The sequence below is a fragment of the Adiantum capillus-veneris genome, chromosome 6 (assembly GCF_014529385.1).
Source record: "Adiantum capillus-veneris isolate H3 chromosome 6, ASM1452938v2, whole genome shotgun sequence".
Lineage (NCBI taxonomy): Eukaryota > Viridiplantae > Streptophyta > Polypodiopsida > Polypodiales > Pteridaceae > Adiantum > Adiantum capillus-veneris.
In genome coordinates this window covers 2,268,763-2,294,704 of record NC_140936.1, presented here as the reverse complement: position 1 = coordinate 2,294,704, position 25,942 = coordinate 2,268,763, and the positions used below count along the sequence as shown (strand labels likewise).

At 44.1% G+C, this 25,942-nt stretch overlaps 1 protein-coding gene across 1 annotated transcript; it reads left to right on the top strand.

Annotated features, from left to right (window-relative positions):
- The first annotated feature begins 11,989 nt into the window (after positions 1–11,989).
- Positions 11,990–12,898, top strand: LOC147455059 (uncharacterized). Its single transcript, XM_086515179.1, has one exon. It carries the CDS (start codon positions 11,990–11,992, stop codon positions 12,896–12,898), a length of 909 nt encoding a protein of 302 aa, XP_086371305.1.
- The last annotated feature ends 13,044 nt before the right edge of the window (positions 12,899–25,942 follow it).

The following is a 25,942-nucleotide window of genomic DNA, read 5'->3' as shown; positions in this document are numbered from 1 at the left end:
GGTGGCGGCGAAGCGGTTGAGCGCGGCGTAGCGGCATCTCCTTCTTCTTCGCGGCAAGGAATCCTCCACGAAGCAAGCGTAGAGCGGTGAGTAACGCACCATCGCCTTCTTTGAGCTTTACTAGTTTAGGTTTGTTGTGTGCTTGGAGCCATTTGTGGCTCGCACACGATGTATCGGCAAGTTCCTTGCATTGACACGTGCGACATAAGCGCACAACAAAAGACTGATAAAGAAGCAGATGCGCGAAAAGAGTCTACCATTGCACATGAGACAGAACCTGAGCCAGAGAAGGAAGAAAGGCCGGCACCTGAAGAGACAGCAAGGTTGGAGACCACACCCTCTACTTCTACTCAGCCAGAAACTGTCGAGGCATCAAAGCCTCAAGATACGCAAGAAGAAGACCGACCATCTACCTCTATACAAGAACAACCAGCAGTTACGACGCAACAAGAAGCCACACATGAGGCTACAGGCACATCCCAGCTGGGAAGAAAGGAGGAGTGACAATCAAACAACGAAGTAATAGTACAAGTCAATGAATATGCACGGCTGATGTAGGAAATGATGGAGCAACTCCGCTCAACAGCACTAAATCGTAGCACCAAGGCCAAAGAGCTTGAGATGGTGATCGACGCTCTCCAAGGAGAGTTAGAAGACAGAATCACTGTCATCACTGATCTTCAAAGAAAGGTGCAAGAGAAGAAGGCAGAAGCGGAACAGCATCAGTTAGCCAGAGATAGGCAACAAAAAGAAATGGAGGAGTTAGGTGATCTACTCACCAAAATATCCGATGCCTGCAAAGCAAAAGATGAGCAGTTGACAGAAGTTACGAATGAACTTCTTAAAACATCTCTGTCAGCTCAGAAAATTTAGGTACAATTAGATGTTGACAATGCTTCTCTGGAGTACTCGGAGCAACGGATCAATGATCAGGCCATTTTCTTACGGCAAATCAGAGAAAATCCAGCCATGGCCTCGATCAAAGGAGCTGATGAAGTGTACAAAGCACTTGAAAGAAAAACAAAGACCTAGAATTGGAATTAAAACTAGAACAATCACAGTACAGGGACCTGGAATTGATGCGGGTTCAGAGAGAGGAGGAGCTTCTAAAGGAGATAGCAGAACTCAAGCGGATTAATCAACTCCTCAGAGATGGAAAATCAGACACGCAGGAAGAGGCAGGCACTTCACAGCCACCGCAGATAGACATACATTCGGTCTTGTTTGCAAAGTTTGAGACAGAGTCAATAGTAGAGCCGAGTGGTGATGAAGATTTTCATATTAACATCACGGATGAAGACACAGTGCCAATGGTCCAGCTGTCCAAAGCTAAAGAAGACGCACTGAAGGAGAAGATCACCCTAGAGGTGGATGAGCAGTGGAAAGCCGCTTGGGAGTTGAGAGTTTTACACTCTGTCAACGTCACTCAACTCACTCCCAATCAGATCAACGCTCAATGGCATCAACAATCCCTACCGTACCCTCTCATCAAAGTAGAATTATTACAGGTGAAAGAGAGGCTGTACAAAGATATGCAAGAAGATGGCGCAGATAAAGACCACCCAAAGTGGAGGTTAAGCTGGTTGAACAAGAGTCACAAGAGCACTTGCAGCCCTCTATTGTGTGCCTTGAGCTTCCTTCATCTTCTCCAAGCTGTGTGCGTTTCTCTGTAACCCTAATTCCAATCATTGCAGCTAGACTTACATGCTTTTTCGAACTCAGATTGGGCTGGTTGTTTTGACACGCGAGTGTCCACAAGTGGTTTTTGTTTCATGCTTGGCAGTTCATGTATATCACGGTTGAGCAAGAAGAAACCTACTATGGCCACTTCAAGTTGTGAGGTTGAGTACATGGCAGTCTTCACAGCTACGGTTGAGTGTGTATGGCTCAGACGCCTTATGGCTGATTTGGGTGTTGGACAGGGCACTGCCAACACTATCTACACTGACAGTCAGAGCGCATTGGCAGTTGCAAGGAACCTAGTTTTTCATGCTCGGACAAAGCACATTGAGGTGCATTACCACTATGTCAGGGAGAGGCTCTCAATAGGAGAGATCAGCTTGGCTTATGTGCCAACACAGGACAACCTTGCAGATATTTTCACAAAGGCATTGTCTCGTGAGAAGCTTGAAGCTTTCCGCAAACCTTTGGGCTTACTCCCCTTTGTGGACTGATCATGTCCTCAGGGCATGGCACTTCCCTTTACTCATGTGCCAGCTCTCGTTCACCGCATCACTCCAAGGGGGATTTGTTACCATAGACATGTGGTAGTGATGTGTGTGAACACACTAGGACCACCGGGGCATTTTTTCCCTCTTTAGGAGGTTTTTTCCCCCGAGAATTATATATACGCCCATCACTCTAGTGCTATCTATCTTTCAATTGCATACTAAGCAACACACTCTCTATTGTGTGCCTTGAGCTTCCTTCATCTTCTCCAAGCTGTGTGTGTTTCTTTGCAACCCTAATTCCAACAATGTATCCTTGAATTAAATGTTTTTTTCTTGATAATGGGAGTGCTATACTCCATAGCACCGAAGACCCATAGTTTTCAAGGGAATATGGTTTTCTTGATAATGGGAGTGCTATACTCCATAGCACCGAAGACCCATAGTTTTCAAGGGAATATGGTTCTTGTGCGTATAAGATATGCTACAACCAAGAAACAATTTAGGGTGTGCATTCGTGCTCTTAGATAGAAGTTGATAGATTGCCCACCATTTAGTGTGTCATGTAAGTTTCTGTTCATTCATCCATAATCCTTTTGGTGAAGGTAGGACTTCATTGTATTCTTGAATGTCTCCACCTCTTCTTTACTTGACACTGCTTTCTCTAAGAGCTTGCATGCATGTCATCCAAGCATGCATTTCAAGGTCTTCGAGTCTCTTGCTAATTTCCATATCGATGAACACACTGTTGAATGTGCTATTTTGAAAGGTCTTGATAATATAAAGAGGCATTGCTTCTTTTACATTTGTAACCACCCAACTTTGATGAAATGTCATGTTTTGCACTTCTCTTGGTTATAGTGATGCCCATAGGGTTGGAAGGAAGAGAAAAAATGAAACCCTTTACCCTAAAGCCAAGGATGATTACTTTGTACATTGATTCATACCCCTTGCGAGAGATGCCTACTACATCACATCCTCTAACATCTTTCTTGGAGGAGCAATGCCTGTGAGCATGAAGAAGTGATTTTGTAAAGCATTCTTTATTTTCACATTGGAAAGATTTGAAATAAGCTCAAGGATGTCTTATTGCTTTATCACATGCTTCCAGAGGGAAATTCAGAGTCCCTTGATTATGCTTCTGCATCCCAATAATGCAGCTGCAATCTCTCTACAAATCATCAAGACACCATTAAATATCTGGAGGGCATTTTAAATGTATAAATTAAGTTATCAATTCAACAAAACAACAATAATAGAATGTGGCACCAAAACCTCTACCTTGTTGCATTAACATGCCACTTGTGTGCTCCACCTTGCTTTGAAAGCATGTTCAATTTTTTTCTTTTTCTTTGCTTAGCGTGGTAACCCATTGGAAGGTGTGTGGCACCTCATGTTGCACATCTAGTCATGTAGTCACTTGTAGTTGTCGGCTAATTGATTGTACAGTTATATTATTTTTACAAGTGCAGATCGTAGCATTGAGCTCTTGAATAGTGGCAGTGGGTTGATTCAATGATTTCTTGATCTACCAAATGTCTTGATCCTAGCACCGAGCTCTTGAATAGTGATTGTGGACTGGTTCAATGCTTGTTTCACCTGTGATCTTTGAAAAATTTCAAGAGGATTTCAACAAGATATTGGGAGTGCAACCTCATGCACTAGGCATGTCATGGAACAATCTTCGATAAATCGTATCATGGAGTTGATGTTGTTGAATACAGAGTGTACATAGAACATAGGGGTGATGAGGTAAAGGTTTCTACCCATCCACAAGTGGATCACTTTGCATCCTTGCACCTTAAGTTGATGTATTGATGCACAATGTAAAATATTCAACATCCAAGCCCGCATGCAACTAATGTCTCCTGATGCCATTGTAGGATGGAATCTAGATGATAAATGAGGATGGATATGGAGATATTAAAAAAACAGGGAGAGAGTGAGAAAGCAATGAAGAGTGTGGGTAGAGAGAAGGGAGGCAATGGAGAGTTAAGGATGATCGCTACTAAGAAGAATAAAACCTTTGTACATGGAGAGAAAAATGAGGGATGAGAGACTCAGGGAAGGTCACTTCTATACATGGAAATAGTATGTGAGGAAGAGGGAGGAGAGAGAGCCATCATGGCTACTCTATTGACAAATTGTGAAAGAGAGAGAGAGAGAGAGAGAGAGAGAGAGAGAGAGAGAGAGAGAGGATACATGGCTACTATAAGGTGCTACCATTGGAGCTCTATAACCTCTAGAGTGTGGAGAGAGAAAGTGTTTCCCATAACTACCCCTTGAGAGCACTATAGAGAGAGGATGTAGAGAGAATTAGATCTACAGCACTCCCAAAAGAGGGGGATAGTGAAAAATGTGAGAGGCCCCAAAGTAGAGCATTGAAGAGGGTATGAGTGGCCTCTCAACTTTTAAGAATTAATCTTCTCTTTTTTAGTGCAAGCTACTTCATTTATTAGACATCGTTCCATTTTCCATTATTAAAAAAATGAAAAATAATACCTTTTAGCCTATAAATATAGGGTCTTTGTCAAACTATGCTTAAATTTAAGCAAGTCCTTAAACTACCAAATTAAAAGGCCCTCATAGACCTCACCCTTATCCTAATATCACATGACAAGTGGAGGCAAAAGTCTCTTCATAATCAATGTCCATTCGCTGAGCATACCCTTTTGCAATGAGTCTTGCCTGCGATCATTGCTACCATCCAACTTAAGTTTTAGCGTATAAATCTTTTTTGTAGAAATGGCCTCTCTACCCTAGCCTCTAATCAAATGCTAAACAAATTGGATCTCTTTAGGGTCATGCTCAATGCAACGAAGCCATTGGTCCGTAAAGGGACTGAATTTGGTTTTAAAAGATGAACATATACTAAAAATGAGTCGTTAGTCATGGGTTGGATGTCTTGTACTAGTGTACTGAGTATATAAAGGTCCTTGAAGTCTTGCATTTCACACCATCATAGGTTTTATTTGATGTATATTGTTTGTTATTGTACAATATGAGAGCTACAATCCTTAATTGGGTGAAAATAGCTCTTATATATTTAATCAAACGTACATGGGGACTACAATCCTTGATTGAGTAAAAGTTCTCCTCAAGTGTCTAGTTGTATTGAAGATTTCATAGTTTTGTTTTATGCATAATGTCAGATAGAGAGTGCATTGTGTATTGTGAAAGATTGTTGTTGCATGAGATTGAAATCATCCATATTGATATTTTTGTTTGTTTTTTGCAAATAAGTATCATCGTTACCATGTCTAAGTTGATTATTCTTTGTTGCATGTCAAAATCATCGAGAAAACAATAAAACTTATCACCACTAAATATAGGCAATTTGATTTTCAAAAATGTGTCTTATTGTTTGTAAATCGCACAATGTGTTAAAGTAATTCTCAAGTGTGTAATTGCATTGAAGAATTCATAGTTTTGTTTTATGCATATTGTCAGATAGAGAGTACATTGCGTACTGAGAATGAGATTGTTGGTACATAAGATTGAAATCATACGCGTTGATATTTTTGTTTGTGTTTTACAATTAATTATTATCGTTACCATGTCTAAAGACTTAGGAGTTGATTATTCTTTGTTACATGTGAAAAAAAGGAGCGAATAATAAAATTTAACACCACTAAATAAAGATAATGTGATTTTTATGAATATGTCTTATTGTTTGCAAATCGCAGAATGTGTAGATTTGAATGCTTTTTTAATGAAGTTTTTAGATTTAATATATATTCAAAAGTAGAAAATTATTTTTACAGCTGAATATCTTATACATTCAGTTATAATTGGAATCAATGGACGAAAATGTGAACACAAGTAGTACGCAGTCAAGAGAAAAAAAAGCCCCTAGCAAAGAGTGGGAGTTTGCTCACAACATATGCGGTTGATATATAGAGTGGCAATGTAAACTATTCTTGACCACAAAATCAGGCGGGGCTCCACGTAGGGACCATTTTTTGGGTAGCTTTACAAAGAATTGGTGCAAATGCACACATCCTTAGGCACCCACAGTTGCAAAGTTTTTGAGACAAGAGCTCATGAAGTAGGGTGACAAGAGACAACGGGTAGAGATATATGTTATAGATACATACCAAGAGCAATCAGAGTTGAATATCAATCATGTAAATCATGTGGTAACACCAACAAAAACTATAGAATAACATGCACAAGGAGACACAATACCAAACAATGTTTCTTCTAAGCGCCGCAATGAGGTTGGGCTTGGGAAAATGTGACAAGGATCATTGCACCAAAGCTTTCAAATGCAAACGCTAGAAGAGGCACAAAATACGCTTGCAAAAGTAATTTTCTTCATAGGGAGTGCATTAGTTATGGTTGACAACCATCATTGAGAACAAGCATGGAATAAAATCGATGAGTACGGTCCAGGATTTTCAATCCCTTTGTATCACACAATATGGAATGATCTTTTGGACAAATGTTATGTTGAAGTAAAAGAGCGTATTTTCAAAATTATTCTTGAGAATATATCGCTTTTAGGATGCATAATTATCAGTGATGGTTGGTTCAAAGAAGACCATTGATCAATGTTATGTTGGTTTGTCCAAGAGGAGAGAGGTTCATAAAAGCTATTGATAGTTTTGGTGCTATTAAAAGTGGTAAATATATTGTTGAGATCTTGATTAGTGATAAAAAGGTTCTTTCCAAACATTTATGTTAATGGTTGCAATACGCACAATTTAAACTTGGTGCTAAAAGATTGGTACACTACTAAAGAAACTACATGGTTTGTCAAAATCATTGATGTCATACGTCAAGTTACAAAGTTCATCTTGAAACGACAAAGAGTGCTTGATTTATACAGGATATGCATGTCAGTTATATTGAAATTGTATGTTGATACTCAATTTCGTACACACTATTACACATTGGAATCACTCCTATGTAATAAGGGCACTATGATTGATACCTTCGAATGCACTGCGTTTGATGAATGGTAGCTTGACTAGTTTGAACACGTGAAAGAGAAGATTACAAGTTCACATAGATCCATAAAGAAGCATTCTTGATGGAGGAGTGTAATGGATGCATACCACATAACAATGCTTGTTATTTGCAACTTTGATAAAAAAGCATCAAATCTGGGGGGAAGTGTGGATAACTTGGTGAACAATCTAGCAAAGTTTAGAAAATCTTGAGGAGTTAAAATAGTATGTAGTAGAGAAGGAGTGGCGAATACTATTCTTTGCAAAACAATGAAAAGTTTTGTCCAAGTACTTTCATGAAAAGTGAAAGAGTGTTTATACTCCACTCCATAGTGTTTCTTACATGGTGGATCCAGAGTATTAGAGTTTAGAATTAATGTAAAATACAAAGGTGCTCAATGACCTTTTACATGATTTTATCCGATCAATGGCAAAAGGGCAACCTGCATGAAAGTGGTGGATAGTGATTGGTGGGGAGCATTACTCGACTCTATGTCTACTTGCAATAAAGGTTTTGGCACAATGTGCAGCAAATTCGAGCTTTGAGAGAAATTGGAGTATGTAAAAATATGTTCATGCATAACTTCCAACAGATTATTAGCAGATAGAGCTGAAAAAATAGTTTACATGTTCTCCAATGAAAAGATACTGCATCATATTGAAATTGTTGCCTACGAGGAAGAAATGCCTAGTTGAGTGTACGACTGTGAAGATGGGTTTAATGTTGGCGTATCTCAATGCACAATAATTGAAATCCAAGAGAACCTCACATTAGATGTAGGCATCTCAACAAAGCAAATCAGACAATGGTCAGACAGAGCAAAATAATGACAGACTCAGCATAAGATGTCACAAGATTGCAAGCTGTGAAGTGTAACTGAAGCTTATATTTTGAAACAATTTTTGAATGTATACAATGCTGTTGTAAAGAGAAATTGCAATGTCTATTATTGTCAAGGTTGATTAACTAAATGTGCTTCTTCATCAGTAAATAGATTTCTAATTGCACTAGGGGTGCTTTGTTGTGCTTGTTTGAATTTATATTCATTGACTATCGCAAACATATAATATGCACCTTGTGGAATTTCTTGAGAACATATTTCACATCGGCTATTGTTCAAATTAAGCAAACTAAGTGATAATAATGGCCACATGCCAATGTGTAGTATACACTTCATCCATCAAAATTATTGTAGCATAATGGACATTGAGAGGATGAAGATGCATTTGAGTGTGACGCGGGGACTAACTCTAGATGTAAAACCAAGCGACTTATGCGTGTCCCTTGAACAAACGCGGGATTCACTCAATGTGTCAACTTTTTAATGTCTTGGCTTAGGTGATCAAGAATTTTTTCCATTCTGGTATGTGACACTTGAGGTTCTTGGGTTACTTCAAGGAGCCATGATATTTTAAATGCCTTGGCTTAGGCGATCAAGAATTTTTTCCATTTTGGCATGTGACGCTTGAGGTTCTTGGGTTACTTCAAGGAGCTGTGATATTTTTGAATCCTTCTCTACCAACTGTGTTGTCAAGATATCTTTTTTCCTTTTTCAAGTTTAGAATTGCGCCTTTAACTATTAGTGCCAACTCTTCTCGTATGAATGTCACACAACTTTCCCTTATATTGTGTGTGACCACAGTTTTCTCCTTGAGGAGAAGTCTACTTAACTTTGTTAGACAAATTATGTGTATAACATCTTCACAAAGTACAATGCAAAATTTGCATATGGACGTCCAAAAACTTCTAAGTAGATCCTCTTTGCGTTTTTCATTATTTCTTAGTGTTGATACTTCGATACTTTTTACACGCCTTTCTTGATCTCTGCATCTTCACATGGCCATATTGTCTTGATCATTTCCTTGGTCACTTCTTTGTTGATGTCTTTCAATTACGTGTGGTTCGATTTTTCCCATTTTGATAGTCAACAAGCTGTGGGTATCGTTTGTGTTCTGACATGCCATATGTTAAAGACTTCATGCAGAATTTCAGATCACTGACATCCAACTCTCTTAACATCTCCTCTAAGATATTATAGAAGGTTGTTTGAGTGTGGCCTGTCCTGGCATTGAAATTTCCTAGAAGGATGACATACCCATCCCTAGAGAATTCCCATGTCCTCATCTAAAATCATCTATGGTAAAACTTCCCCTTGGGCAATGCATAGAGAGATGTGCTCGAGGGGGGAATTGCATAACGCAATATAAAGTGGCCTCCTCGTCTTTGCTCTCACGGTGACCCACATATATCTATCATGATCATCTCTCCGAAAAATACGAATGAGAGCGTGCAACTCTTTCTTGAATAAACCCACACCTCCTAACCCATGTCCTCTATGCTTTGATCTCACCTCCTATCTACAAGTGGTCTCCCAGTGGTATCCCGTCACTCTAGGAAGTGTAACACCGGGATTTTGATGTGTCTCAGAGTAGAAAATAATGTCTCTTCCCTTGAAGTTATCCTCAAATGCACTACCATCTAGCTTCATCAATCCATTATAGTTTCATATTGCCATTTAAGGCTGGTCCCATAGGTCTTGCACCGTCATGTAGTGCATCTTTCTAGGATCTCCACTCTCCCCCCTCTATAGAAAGCGATGTTTTACTTCCCCCTCTCGCAGCCTTGATTTCCAGCATCATCTCTTGCATGTGTGCAATTTGCGCTAAAGTGAGGTCGTCACCCAGAAATATCCCAGTTTGTTTAAGAGTAGGTTTCTTATTCAAGAACTCTCTCCTAGCTTTCACAATAGGAAAACATAAAATGAGTGCAAATTCCTTGGAACTTCCTTCCCAATCGTTTTCTTTTTTCCCCACTCTCCATGCACCTGTGTTTGTGGCTTCAGAAATGCCCATGTGTTTCAAGAGTTCTTTCACTTCTTCCACATTTCCAATGTCCTTAAGGCCTGTGTAGCTTCAGCCATCTTGGCTTTTCCCTTCTTTGCAACCTCAATCCACTCTTCATCTTTAGCAACCTTATTTTGCGTTTTGGTGAGGACATCCGCCCATGAAGTGGATGTTCTCGACTTTTGCTTTTCTTCTTCTCGAAGAGTTTTCACCTGTTCATTGATCTTCTCGAGGTCCTTAATCATTGAGGGCTAAATTCCTCCCCCCTTATTAGGAATACTTTTACTCTTACAAGCTGTCAATTCTCCCTTAAGTTCTTCAATCAATGTATCTTTTGCACTTATGTGTTTTTCCATATCTGATTTTCACGACTCACTAGCAACAATAGCATTATCTAACCTTTTTTGACGTTCCCCAAAGGGATGAGGCTTTAGTGATGCCCCCCTCTTTGCTAATGAAAAGAAAGGTTATTTTTTAAAAATAAGCAATTTTTTAGTTGGTTGAAAGAGAAAGCAATACTCATTGCAAAGACGAACAAATTTATTCACATCTAGTGAATCATAGAAAGGAGAAGTTTGTGGCAACGAATCATGGAAAGGGAAGTTTGGGAAGTTTGTGGTAGAAAAAATAAAATTGGGGTAGGAGTGCTTGGGATTTTGTATTGACACATTGTGTATGGAGAGCTTGCTTGTAGCATATCTAAGCTTCTAGCGTTTTCTCTCTCTCTCTCTCTCTCTCTCTCTCTCTCTCTCTCTCTCTCTCTCTTCCTCCAGCGTTTTCGACATGCGTGGGCTCTCTCCCTCTCCGTTGCTCACTCTCACATGGTATTCGTTGCCAAGTTTGGGGAGCATCAGCGGTCCAACATCCTAAGGCTAGCGCTACCTTTTCTGCATCAATCCATCGCGGAAACTTTTGAGTGTTTCAGCCTCTAGCCTTTTTTGGAGCAGAACAGTGTTTTGGCTTTGCAAGCATCGATCTGCAACTCCTATCACAGGCATCCCCCTCCTTGCAGCAAATCGCCCCCATATCCGCCCCCATTACTTGCATTTTTGGCTAGATCCACGTTTTTTGGGGACTTCAGTGTTTTGACAAGCTGCTGCGTTTTTCAAAAAACGCTTAGTTTTTTGCATCATTGGCAAGAATTTCTCCCTTCCCTCAGGTTTGCTGCCTTTTACACAACATACAAGGCCTCATCCGGCGCCTTTCTAGACATTGGTTACTTGTTGTTTTTTCTCTGTTTGCATCCATCCATCGGGTGAGAAGTGTGAGGATACCTCAACATCAACCTCTGCGACACTCTCGCAATGAATTCTCTATTACAACAGCGTTTTTAACCCCTTTGCGGTGGTTTCTTGGGTGGACAGCAGGCTGAACTTTTGCCTTTTGCGTGGTTGATTACTCCATTGCTTGTCCGGACACCATCCAGTGGTCGTCTTAGCAGTTATCTTGGCCTGCTGCAACTATACCTCTTACCACGAGATCCTCTACGAGGACCTGAGATCTTATCCATTGACCCTTGGGACCATTCTTTGAGCACGTGACATGTTGATTCTAGATCAAAAGGGACAACAATCCCAGAAGACGTCCCCTATGTCCACTGCAACAACGACGTCTTCTACTTATGTGGCTACGTCGTCATCTACCAACGCAACATTCAACAGCTATGCCTTCACACAGTTTGCTGAGGAGAAGAATTTGGATCTACACAATTAGGTTGTATGGAGGACACAAGTATGCACAATCATTGCCTACCATCAACACTGGGAATGGTTGCATGATTTCACCAATTCGGCTACCCAGCCTACCCTTCCCACTCCCACTTAGGATCAGATCGATGAGTGGGTGTATCGGACATACGAGTCTTCACCGTTCTTATGATGAAACTCTCATACCACATCACGAAGCATGCACATCCATGTGGAGACAGATACTTGAGCAGTTTGAGGAGACCTCGTTTGCTAGGCTGATCACACTTGAATGAGAGTTGTACAACGTCCAGTTCAAGGATTTCAACTCACTCGATAGATGACTCGCCGCATGCGGGAGCTCTGGGACGACTTTGTCTCTACCGGAGGCGACATCACCTCGGCACGCATGGCTAGCCTCTTACTATTCAAGCTTCCCCCACGCTTTGATCCTTACTTTCAGAGCTTGCTCATATCTAGACGTACCTCTTTTCCCACATGGGACGAGATTCTCCCTTCCCTCAGACAAATTGAGGGACACTCCGCATTCAGAGTAGGAGGTGTTGTTGATGCTGAAGGAGCTTTAGTCGCTCAAGAAGGCAACAAGAAAGGCAAAGGTAAGAAGAAGAAGAAGAACAAGGACATCCAATGTTACTACTGCCATAAGAAAGGGCACAAAGAATCAGAATGCAGAAAGAAGAAGCGAGAAGAAGCCAACAAGGAGAAACAGACAACCTCAACTGCAGTTGTAGCCTCTCACGAGACAGCGGGGACCGCTCTTGTCGCGACGACGGACCACGCTCTTGCTACATTGCAGTCAGTTACTAGGGTTGTTGACAGTGGAGCTACCACTCACATGACTCCCCAACAGTCTTGGTTTAGCTCTCTCAGGGAGACTCATGGGCAGACCGTCACTATGGGTGACAACCATGAGACTCCAGTGCCTGGTTTAGGCCAGATCACCCTCTTCCGTTCTACCTCGGACCCGAAGTTTAGTTCAATGGAGGCGCTCTACGTTCCGGACATGGCCTTCAACCTCCTCTCTGTGTCGAGTTTGGACTCTCAAGTAGCTGACATAGACTTTGGGAGTGGTAAGGTGATCATTGTTGATTCTACGAGAGATACTGTTCTTACACGCGATGAGTGCAATGGATCCCTATACCGGCTCACTGCTCTTATGTCTGGGACCTCGGCGTCTTTTTCTCTATGGCATGCGCGATTTGGACGTTCATGCTATCAGCAGTTCTAGCAAGCTGCTAAGATCTCTCTCGTGGAGGGTTTACCCGCGATACGCTCTTCACCAAGCACGTGCGAGCCTGTCAATTGGACAAGCAACACAGGGCTGCCTTTCTGAAGCAAGCATCCAATAGAGCTTTGGCACCACTTGCACTTATTCACATTGATATGTGGCCCGATGAGCACCTCTTCCTTTTCTGGCTCATAGTATATGCTTGTGCTTGTGGATGATTGTAGCAAGTGCACTTCGGCTTCGTTCTTAAAGCTCCAGTCAAAGGTTTTGAGTCCCATTCGGGATTGGAAGACAATGGTCGAAATGGAGGACTTGCACGTCAAATGTTTTTGCTCCGATAGAGGGGGTCATAGTCACCACTTGAAACGCAAACGGGAGAAACGGAAATGGAAAAACCAAGGTTTCAGAGTTTCGCCCTAGACAGAAACGGTTGAGAAACGGCACTTTTTTATTTCAATTTGTAAACAATGTATAAGTAGCTTAGGAGGGGCCATAGGTGTATTCAGAATTGAAAAATGAGAAGACCTGATTCAAAAGTTTCAAACTTAATGCTTAAACACAGACAACTCTTCGGAGGGTGTTTTTTTTATGTATTGTTCTCAGCCGGGGACAGAGTATTGTTGACAGGTTTGTGCCCGCAGTGAGTTGTGGCTAATCATCTCTTCGCAGGGTGTTTTTTAGATCAGCAGAGGCTGTGTGACAGCACCCTCAACAGGCATACAGCAATCCAATGGAGAGAGTAGAGGTGGAGACACCCCGCCACTCTAATTCACCCTCTTTCCTCATCTCCAACAGGGAAGAAAGTCACACTTATGGCCACCAACAAGCGATTGGCAATCAAGGAGATGAAGGAGTACAGGGCAGAGATGAAAGAGTGGAAGAAAGAGAAGGCGATCTTTCTTCAATGGAAAATCAACGAGGACAAGCTTTGGACTGACGAGAAAATGGAGCTTCGGACCGAAATTGAAAATCTCAAGAAGCAGATCTCAGCCCTTAAGAAAGAGCTAGCCAAGGCAAGAGCTAGTGGTGGACTTGAAGAGGGAGAAATCCAACTCTCAATGATGGAAGAACTGAAGGTAATCAAAGAACAAATGCAAGCCATCAACGAAGAGGAGAAGCAACAGGAAGAAAAAATGTCTTTGTGGGTAGAGGTGATCACCAAAACCCAAAAGAAAGTAGATGAGGCGGAGAAGTGGATAGCGGTTGCCAAGAAGGACAAAGGAAAAGAGATATCAACCCCCACTCCCACCATCATCAACATGACACTTGAAGAGGAAGAACAAAGGCATACAAGGGCTTTACATGTGAGAGTCACCAGCCTCAAAGACCGAGATCAAGTTGACGAAAAAGTGGAGGAGCTCATGGTACTAATGGGAATAGATAAAGCAACGCATGCAAGAGCATGGAGAGTTGGCAAGAAGAGTGGAGGCATGGGGGGTACATCGAAAGAGAGGGCTCTCATTTTGCGCTTCCCCTCTATTGAGGCGAAGAAGGAGTTCTTGAGAAGGAGGCCCACCCTCAAAGAAGACTGGTGTCTTTCTTAGCGACGACCTTACCCTCTCACGGCTTGCCCACATGAAGGAAGTCATGCCAGAGATTAGGGACGCAAGAGAAAAGGGGAAGATAGCCTTTTACAGAGATGGTCGGGGGGTCATTGTAGGGCAGAGCTCTACATGACGGTGTGAGACCTATGGGACCACACTAAAGATGGCTACTTGGAATTGTAACAGGACTATGAGGTGGACGTTGGTGCCTTTGAGGACAGTTTCAGAGACAGGGACATTGTATTCTTATCAAAGACTCACCAGGCCCCTGGACAGCTGATGCCACATGTGGTGGGGTACAGATGGGAGACAACCCATAGGACAATCACGAGATCTGAGCATGGGAGTAGAGGATCAGGAGGAGTAGCAGTGCTATTTAGGGAGGAGTTACAGCCACTACTACAAATCGTACGGAGAGATGATTATGCTAGATACATGTGGGTGAGGTTGAGAGCTGACATAGGTTGATTTCTATACATTGCCATATGTTACTTCCCTCCCAGTACGTCAGTATATGCTGCATCCAGCGGGCAATCACCCTTCTCTATACTAGACGATGATATATTGGAGTTTTCTAGGGATGGTGATATCATCCTTCTAGGAGATTTCAATGCCCGAACGGGCAACTCTCAGACAATCTTCTACGACACTTCAAATGAGATGCTTAAAGAGCTGGATGTAGATGGAGTAGGGGAGATACCTCACAAAGATGACGACTACACATGGGTAAGCTATACTTAATGGCTCACAACGATTTCCTGGAGCAGCAGGTTTCACGTGATTTCCACATAGACACAGGGCCAGTACAGTAGACTATGTTATGACACAGCCGAGCTTTATTCCTTGTATTCAGGATTTTGACAATAGGTGCCAGACCATTGGGAATAGCAGTGGATCATGCTCTCTTGACACTGTCCGTCTCATTTCAGTATAGCACGGCCCAGACATCAGGAGTCGGGTCACATACCCGTTATACATTTACACAAGAGACTGAATTGGTTTATATAAAGGAGATTTGGGATCGTCTATGCACAGCTGGTTTAGGCCTCTCAGTGGAGGAGTGCACCACTTTACCGACCGAGACACTGCATGGTGCAACATCGAAGGCATACCCACACTCAGCCAAATCGGAGACGACATTCTGGAAGCATATCTCAGAATAGATGGCATGATGAGGAGTGCAAAGAGATGAGAGCGCAACTTCAAAAGGATCTTCTGTTAGGAGTCATCACTTATAGACAGTCTCGGATTGCTTCTCGGCGCTTTGTGCGATGAAAGAAACGAGCTTACTATGGAGCGAGACTTGTATCAGTTGTTCTTGAGTAGAGAATCAGGAGAGGCGTGGCGACTCTTTCATGAGCACTCCCCTCCCCCAGTGATTACTTCTCCTGATGTATGGGGCCAGTATGCGATATCGTTATGTACGGTTCCTGGACAGGAACCCCTTCCAGACCCTACAGAGCCATGCCCACCTACGAGCACCTTCTTTGCCTTCTTTACCACTGAGATGGTAAAGAGAGCCATTGACAGGATGAGGACCGGGAGGGCATATGATCACGATGGTATAGTAGTGGAGCACTTTATACATGCTAGGGATATGCTGGTAGAGGTTCTTGCAGTGTTGTTCAATCGTGTCATGTGTGAGGGTTACCTGAGACTTGGAGGTTGTCTACTATTGTGCCTATCTTCAAGGTAGGGGATCCTACAGAGCCTAGGAATTACCGCACTATTATGGTTGGACACACATTGGCACGGTTGTATGCATCCATTCTTGAGCAGCAGTTGTGTAATTGGGCAGAGGGTGAGGGTGTACGGGCACAGGGTCAAGTTGGTTTCAGGAGGGGTTTCTCCACTCTTGATCATATTCTGACACTCAGAGCCATCATTGAGGAGGGCAAGTCACATGGGAGACGGATTTATTGTGGCTTTGTGGATTTCCGCAAAGCATTTGACATGGTACCGAGAGCTCGATTGATGCGCAGACTGTAGGATATGGGGGTACCCACAATGTTGATTTGAGGGACTATGGCTTTATACAGATCAGTGATGGGACATGTACGCACCCCAGAGGGGATATCTGACTTAGTTCACTCCACTATTGGAGTGAAACAGGGTTGCCCATTGTCTCCTACTCTATTTGGTATGTATGTTGATGAGGTGTCTGATTACATTGACAGAGAGGGCGATAGAGGTGCTCAGCTAGCAGGGACATGGATCCCATGGTTGTTATATGCTGATGATATTGTGTTGATTCTGACTCACCACAGGGTATGCGGAGACATTTGGATTCATTGCACAGTTTTGCAGAGGATAGTGGATTGTCTGTAAACCTTGGTATAACCAGGATATGGTGTTTAGCACCACACCACAGTGGATCAAGAGATTAGCACCTACTTTCACATATGGTCAGCAGAGACTAGACTGATGAGAGCTTATGCGGCCTTGGGAGGCTTGGAGAGGATGTTTTCTCAAGTTCAGTTCCAGGAACCTCGGACAAAGTTGTGGCTCTTTAATACTTTAGTAGCCTCAACTATTCTATATTGGGTGCAAGTATGGGGACCTTCAGTAGGCCAGGATGGTTAAAGAGTATTGAGAGGCCCTTGGTATCTATGATCTCTCGACTTTTTAGAGCCAAGGCCTCCGTACCTCACGCTATCATTCGAACAGAGCTAGCTGTCCCCCCCTATGGAGATTGAGGCGCTTACTAGATCAATATCCTTTGTGTATAGCCTATGGGATACTACTAGAGACAGATTTGCTAGACTGGCCCTTGAGTCTTCCAGACAGTTAGCTCTGCAGGGGGACACTTCATGCTGGTATCCATAGATGACATCATGGTTTCGGACGCATGGCTTCACCATGGACATGCTACCTCCTTTCCACTACTCTCTTCAGGAACCCTCGATGTCTCTTACACGGGTGGAGATTACTAACCTCATTCATCAGGACCTTATCTAGCTGGACACCAGGAGTACATGGATAGATCCGCCTCAAGAGTTGGACACGAAGATGGCTTTCTATAAAGAGCATCTTCTCCACCTCACAAGAGATGGGTTTGTGATTCGACCCAACTACATGGACACACATATATCTCATGGTTTGTGTTGTGCCATTGGTCAGATACGCACATCCTCACATTAGCTCGAGATTGAGACTGGTAGATTCAGAGGGATACCAACAGACAAAAGGATATGCCGCTTATGCCAGATAGAGCCAGAGACAGAGTTACATTACATATGGCACTACGCAGTGTACTATGAGATACGGGGCCGGTTCCACTGCCTATTCAGAGAGGGTTTCGGTCCAGTCATGAGTTATGAAGACCAGAGATGTCTTGCACTATATCCACTTGAGTTACACAAACATAGAGACACTTTATTGGGGAGAGCTAGAGAGAGACAGACCCTAAGAAAGATTATAGATTTCTTTTCACTAGATATGGGACAGCTAGAGGAGCAACCACCGCCGCGGAGCTCAGTTTACACTCACTCAATGACTACTTGCACTCTTATCAACCGAGCACTGGAGCTACAGAGATCCAGACGACCACGACCGAGGAGAGGAGCTACACAGCATTGACAGAGACTACAACAGAGGATTCGAGCTATACTCTCTCGACACCCAGAGTGCAGATGAGGATGGATCCTGACCATCTCTTCCCCCCATTCTGTCATTGTTTCACACATCATTACATCCAGTTTACTGGGTACCTATTGTATCAGTTGTCACATCCACACAGTTTCAGCTTGTAGCAGTAGTATTTTTGTTCTAGTTCTTTGGTACCCAAACATGGTATCAAATTCACTATTTTGTAACAGATTGGTCTCATAGGTCATTTTGGCCTTTTGAAGACGTTAATATAACATTTCTTTTCTCTCTCTCTCTCTCTCTCTCTCTCTCTCTCTCTCTCTCTCTCTCTCTCTCTCTCTCTCTCTCTCTCTCTCTCTCTCTCTTTTCATGCGCTTGGGCTGCGAGACAGACATTTCCTCTCTTTCTCTCATAGGAGCTTCATGATGCACTTCCATTCTCCCGTGGCCTAGCTTGAGGAGTTTTCACAACCCCAGCAATGGTCTCTCCCTCTTTGTGGTCTTCTGCACCTCTCTCTTTAGTCGAGGTCACACACCCTATGCTGTTAATTTCTGCATCTCTGCGAAGGGATTTTGGGGAGGATAAACTCATGTCTTGAGCGGAGGAAATCGTGTGGGAAAGCAGTGCTCAGCACGAAGGCTCTCTTTCTGTCTCTCTGTGTGACAGAGGCAATGTTGAAAGAAGTGCCTCGGAGTTGTGACTCTAGCTTTCACCTGAACCTTTACTTGATAAACTTTACTTGACTTCACGACACAAAGGAACTTCACGGCCTGTTTGACTAGAATTCAACACTTCAAAACAAAACACGGCTTGGTAGCTAGAGCGCCCCCAAGCAGACAGCGACACCTTGTAGGCCCCAAAGATTGGCTCCCCTTTCGGTATTTTTTTATTCCTATTAAAATTGAGATAAAACCTGCAAGTTCCTACGAGCTGTCCCGATTTTACCAGGCTGAAAATGGCCTACTCTCGCTCGATTTTGGCAACATAACCACAGTACGAGGCTTCATGGATAAAATCCCCATGCAAAGATGACTTCCCCGGCCCATAGGAGCACTTTCCCAAACCTGGCCAGAATCTGCGACACGCTGAATTCTCTGTTTTTCGCTCCGAAAATGCACCAAATCACCCGTACAATGATCCCATCGCTTCCCCAAAGCTCCTGGGGGTATTAGGGATCAATTAGGGTCAAAACCCTAAACCTGCAAATATACACAGCAGGCTGTATTTTACTGTTTTGGGCTCCGTTTAGCGTGCCGGTCGCATCTGTAGCAAGCCCTTGTACTCCCGCACTTGTAGGGCTACTTGCCCTTTGAATTGGATGATATTTTTGCATGAAATCTCTCCGAATTTACATGTACATGCGGGCGATTAGCAATTAGCTAATGTAGTACCTGGACAAGGGGCTCTTGCCTCGGCATACGCGCATGAACCCACACAATTGTACATACAGATGAAAAGCCCTCGAGCGGGACATTACAATTCTGTATTCAAAGGGGGAGAGAGGTGTGCGAGAGTGGAATCATCGCTCTACATAAGACAAGGGAGAAGGAAAGCTTTTCATTAAAGCTATGATCACCTGCACCCACTACTCACACACACTTGAATGCTATCCCATGGCGTATCTGGAATAGACAGTGGCTGTAATAACCCTGGTACCTTTTGCTTGTCAAACTTGACCTTTTGGCAAATCACGCATGCTCGCACAAAGGCATCCACATCTCTCCTCAAAGTAGGCCAATAAAAGAATGTCTCGACCGCTTTTACTATCGCCCGCATCTATACCACAATGCCCTGCATACGGTGGGACATGGCTTTCTACCATAACCTTATGTCGCAATAGTCTAGTGACAAATAATCTACCATGCATCATCATAAAACCATCCTTGAGGAGGTAGTGCTCATGGCGTTGCCCATCTTGCAACTGTTCAAAGATCCTTGCAAAATGTTCATTAGTAGCATATTGTTCCTTCATGTCATCAAGCTCATGACGATAAGGAATTGACACTTAAAATGTGTTGTTTTCTTGATAACGCATCAGCTACAACATTCTTCTTGCCTTCCACATGCAGAATCTGAAAGTGGAATATAGAAGAAGAAGAAGAGAGTTTTAACGTCGTAGGAAACTATCCCAAGAGACCATAAAGATCTAGCCGACGAGGAGTTGAACTTAAGACCTATTACTCAAGAGGGAAATGGCATAACCAATCTACCACACTTGGGTGATAGAGAGAATGTTTGCCCACTGCATGTGCTTTTCGGATAACTTTGACTGCGTCAAGAAGTATCGCAAGGTCTAATGATCTGTCTGGACAACAAAATCAACACCTAACAGGTAGTGCTTCCAACTAGAAAGCGCATGAATCACGGGAAATAGCTCTCTCACAGATTTGCATAGTCTTTTCTGTCCCTTGCAAGATTTTTCCCTTGTAAGCTACTACCTGACCATCTTGCATTAACACTGCCCCAATACTATCGCCACACGCATCACATCGGACCACAAATGACCTCTTGAGGTCTGGTAAGACAATTATTGGATCCGAAGTTCCTTTAAGAGATTAAACGTTGAAATCTCTTTTTGTGTCCACTTAAACATGACCTCTTTCTTTTGTAGAGCATGAAGGGGTAAAGCAATCTGAGCAAAGTTCCCGATAAACCTTCTGTAGTAAGAGCATAAGCCCAAGATCTATGGACATCATGCACAATCTTCAAATTTGGCCATGTACTAATTGCTTCAACCTTGGTAAGGTCCATTCGGTCACCATCCTTTGACACTGTAGCAGGGCTACAGTCACTTCACAGGACAGGCAGTTGGACAGTTAGCTACAGTTGGTCTGGTTCACACTGGACGGACCCTTTGGGCTGGGAGTGACATGTGGTAGGGTACCTACGGTGGTCTAGTGGACATCGTGGCCAGGTCACCACCACCACTCAGTTTGGAGATAGACTTAGCTGGCTGGACATTTATGGGCCGTTGGTGGCTCTTATGGTTGTACATATGAGTAGTCGGGTTTTGGGGGCAGATCTATTTTATCTTGCACGTAGTCGTCTAGAGAGTCTTACACAGAGCACTGCTTCACCATCCCTGCACATCTGAGCCTCGACACCCCATTTGTACCTGTGAGTCCTGGGCTGGAGCGGAGTGTGCTGCCACGCCAGAGTCTGTACATGGTTCTTTGAGCTAGTCGAGTCCACATGTTCTGGTCCACTGTTGTGTCTCCGTTGTTATCCATTGTTTCTGTGTTGTTATCCGTTATTTCTGTGTTTCATTCTGTTTGAGAGAGTTTTCATTTGTTTGAGTGAGATTGTCACGCACATTGCACTGAGGGACACCCACATTGTAGAGAGCACGACGCATTATCCGCGCTACAGGTGCTCTCACTTTGGCGACCACGATGGGATCTCAACTGAAGTCTCACTCTGTTGAGTAGCTGGGTTCTTCGCCTCGCCTGAGCAGCCTGTTGGTCTGGTCCAGTTTCACCCTTGATAGCTTAATCTAGCTGGTCTAGTCTCTCGCCTTGCTGGCCTGGTCCCCTCTCGCCCTGGTCCAACTTGCTCGTCTCTGGTCTAGACCCCTCGACCCTGGTCTAGTCCTCCTCGTCCCTCGTCCCTGGTCCAGCTGGTCTAGTCACTCGTTTGGTCTAGTAGAGTCTAGACCAGTCTTCAGCCACTTCAAGGTTCTCTTACCCAAAGCTTGGTTGGATTGGAGGTCACTGCATGACACATACAAGGAGGTCATTTGAGCGTCAAAGCCCACTACTGAGCCCTCTGAAGTACTATCACAGAAGACGACCTTTGACGCCGTGTAGAAATCCTTCAACCTCATCACCTATACCTCCAGATATCACATCACCCGTTCCTTCGTCATCAGGTTCCCCATCTTCGGGATCACCTTCTCCAGAAAAGCTCTCTCCTATTCTGCTACAGCAAGTTATTGTGCAACAGACTTGCTCTCAGCAAGCAATCATGGAGCCACTAGCTAATGTTTTGGCCAAGGTGAACATCAAGTTCCCTACCTTCAAAGGGCTGTCCTCAGAAGATGCTGACGACCATGCAAGAAGATTTGTATCTCTCTGTAGGGGACGTGGGCTGAACAGAGAAGATGCTTACTTGGTACTATTTCCATCCACCCTGGATGGCCTAGCAGATAAATGGTACAGCCAATCTGCAGAGAACCATTTTGCAACTTGGGCAGCCTTAAGACAGCAGTTCTGTGCAGCCTTCAGGCCGAGTGACTACCAGGAGAAGGTGTTGGATGAGTTGGCCAACATGGTGCTCAAGCCTGAGGAGACTTTTGCTGAGCTTATGACTAAAACTAAGTCATTGGTGGCCAAGCTTCCCCAACAACCCGGTGAATTCATGGTTAAAAAGTGGGTGGAGAAGGCGCTTCCCAAAACTTCTCAGCAAAAACTCCGAGAGAGTCTCCGACCCGACGCCACTCTCGACGAGTTCATCGTAGCTGCTACTAGAATAGAGGGAGCTAGGAAGCTCTTCAACAACTCTCTTCAAATAGATACTCCCTCTGTGTTCTCAGAAGGTAGTCCTATTGATCCTTTAACTTCTTTACGCAGGGAACTGGAAGCCCTAAAGCTACAATGAGCTCTTCAAGAGGAGAGGTCCTTCTCTCTTAGAAAAGAGAAGCCTACACATAATGAGGCATTGGAACAGATTAAGCGCGAGTTAGAAGAGCTCAAGTGTCAGCAAGAGACTAAGTCTATGGTTTGGTGTAGCTCATGCCGCTCTCCGAGGCACCCCCCACAGGAATGCCCCCTTCGCGTTTACTGCCACTTCTGTGAAAAATCTGGACATGAGGATAAAGAGTGTTACTACCTCAAGGGATTGCGTCAAATACAACAAAATCTTGGTCCTTCTCTCCAACAAGGGCTAGCACCTGTATCCAACATGGTCTCACCCTACGGCCATCAAAACCAGTTGCCTCCTCTGCTGACAACATCCCCTATGCAGCAAGGTATGCACAACAATTTTGCACCCCACAGTTTTTATCATGCTAGTACTCCATTAGTTCCCCAAAGTTTCTACACCTCAGCCTCCAATTCCATGCAGCAACCACCTCGTCCCCCGTTTCGTCCTTCCAATCGGCCCATACTCTGCTACAGATGCAGAGAATATGGGCATTATCAGAGCAAGTGTCCTTTACCCGAGGGGTCCCCTCCTTGTCGTCATTGCCCTGATTCGAAGGATCACTACAGTAAGGATTGTCCTAAGCAAAGGGCATCCACGTCTTTAGGCTCGACTCAGAACCAACCCGAATTCACCTTTCCGAAGATAAATTTGATTACTGTGAACACCGTGCCTCAACCTTCACCTGCTACTCATGTGGTTAAGCCTCTGCAAGTGGAGGAGCCTACTGGTGTCCTTACTCGGGCACAAAGAGCAGCTCTTGGTCTCAGTCTACCCACAGGTCCACCTCGCCAGTCTCCACTTCCTCACTCTGGTCTACCTGACCCAAAGAACAAGTCCTTCCAAATTGCTCAGAGCAAACCAACTTCCTTGTTATCTGACATTGATGGAGCCTTCTTAGAAGCAGTGGCTGACTTGGAACAGAGTAAGGTCACAAAAGGAGCCCAGTTCGAAGGTGCCAAGCCCACAGCAGAATCCGTCTTGAAAAATACTTTTCAGCAGGTGTCACTATACGACATGCTAAGTGTCACTATACGACACTTAGAAGTGACACCCTGTCAGTCATTCAGTCTCTGTACCCGGGGGCTGGGCCTAGTGGCGGGCACCTCCCTGTACAGCCCTCAGAGTCCTATTTGATTTCCAATCCGGCTTCTCCCCTCACCGATTATAAAAGTCCTCGCCTCACTGTATCTATTCTTGGGCACCAGCTATCCGGCGTCATCGTTGATGGAGGATCTGGAATCAATTTGATGCCCGAATTCACTATGATGGCCTTAGGTCTAAAGCCTACCCGACCTGCTCCTTTCATTGTTACATTGGCTGATCAGAGAACAGTCTACCAAGTGGACATAGTCGACAAGGTGCCTCTGAAGGTACAAGATTTCACTTTAACTTGGATTTTGTGGTAGTTAATCTTCCCCTGGTAGAGGGAGGTTATCCCTTGCTGATTGGTAGGCCATGGCTGCGACATACGAAAGCACTTCACGACTGGGGAACCGACGCCATGTGGATACATACCCCTGGCTCTCCAATGCAACAAATTCGTCTCGAAGGAGGTATGGATCCGGTCGTTCAGCATAGCTCTTTGTCAGTGGAGTCCAACCCTGACTTGGAGCAGCCGGTCCCTCCCGAGGGGTCCGATGAAGACTTACTGCAATGGTTAGAAGCCACCTCTTCGATGCAATGCTATGTAGTCTCTCTTCAACCTTTGCCAACAGATTCACCCTATCCCCCTGATCCTACATCTGAAGCTACACTTGAGACCAAGAATCCCAGTCAGCCAAGTGAGCCAGAACCAAGTGGACCAGTCTCTGGTGCCCATCCTTCAGAGGGTCCCTTGATGGAAACCGTCGGCCTGGGTGAGCCTATAACCCACCATAGAAGGGGAAAAAAGTCTCCCTTGCAAGAGTTGGCCAACACCCCAGCTCCTTCCTTAGCCTCTACTCCATCTGACTCTCCACCCATGCCGGAGCACTTTGAGGTATCTGAGGATTTACCATTTGCAGAGCTTCCATCAGGTTGGTTGCAGGAAGAGTATGCTGATTTCAACATTGATCAGACGCCAGCTCATAATGTCCAAAGGCTAACAGAGGCGGCACAATCTTCTCCACCTGACGCAGCCTCGACCACTGCACCGCCTGACCCAGTCAAAGAGGTCAACCTAGGAGGCCCTGACAGCCATCAGCCCATCTTATTAGCCACTTGGTTATGGGATCACCCCGCTCTACTCGACCTGGTAATCTCCTTCATGCGCTCTTTCAAAGATGTGTTTGCCTGGTCTTACCACGATTTAGAAGGAATCCTAGCAGAGCTAGGAGTCCACACAATTCCTCTGGTTGAGGGGGCTAAGCCGGTCAGAGGACGTGCTTACAAACTGAATCCCAAGTATGTAGAAGCAGTCAAAATCGAGTGGGAAAAAATGCAAGAAGCAGGTATTATTGTACCAGTAGAGCACTCAGAATGGTTGTCTCCTATGGTTATTGCCCCAAAGAAGCAATCCAACAAAATTCGAGTTTGTGTCGACTATCGGGCTCTGAATAAGGTCACAATCCCGGATGGATTTCCGACACCTTTTACTGAGAGAGTCCTCGAAGATGTTGCTGGCCATGTACTGTATAGTTTTATGGATGGGTTCAGCGGCTACAATCAGTTAGGAATACGTCCTGACGACCAAATCAAAACAGCTTTTGTGACTCCCTGGGGTATTTTCATCTACACTAGAATGTCTTTTGGGCTTAAAAATGCACCGCCTTCTTTCAATCGCATAGTATATCTCATCTTTTTTCCTCTTCTTACTGATCACCTTCGCATATTCATGGATGACTTTTCCACCTTCTCGGGTGCTCAATGTTCGACCCCAGTAGAAAATCTAAAGGAGCATCTTGCTCAGCTCTCTGCAGTCTTCCTCAGGTGCAGAGAGGCACGTTTGAAGCTCAATCCGAACAAATGTCATTTTTTGGTCACAGAGGGCACACTGTTGGGCCATGTGGTGTCTGCTCAAGGTTTGGCACCGGACCCAGAGAAGATAGTGGCCATTTTGAAGTTACCTCCTCCCATAAATCCCAAAGGTGTTCAGAGCTTTGTGGGCCACACCGGCTATCATCGCAGGTTTATACGTATGTATGCACAGGTGGCTCAACCATTGATCCGGCTCACCAGTGCTGCTGTTCCCTTCCGGTGGTCAACATCTGAGGCCGAAGCATTTGCATACCTCAAAAAACGTCTCACTGAAGCGCCTATTCTAGTTGCCCCGGATTGGGCCCTACCTTTTCAT

What these genes read in the sequence shown, in the direction of transcription:
- LOC147455059 (XM_086515179.1), top strand. Translation starts at nt 11,990, where the DNA reads ATGACTCGCCGCATGCGGGAGCTCTGGGACGACTTTGTCTCTACCGGA.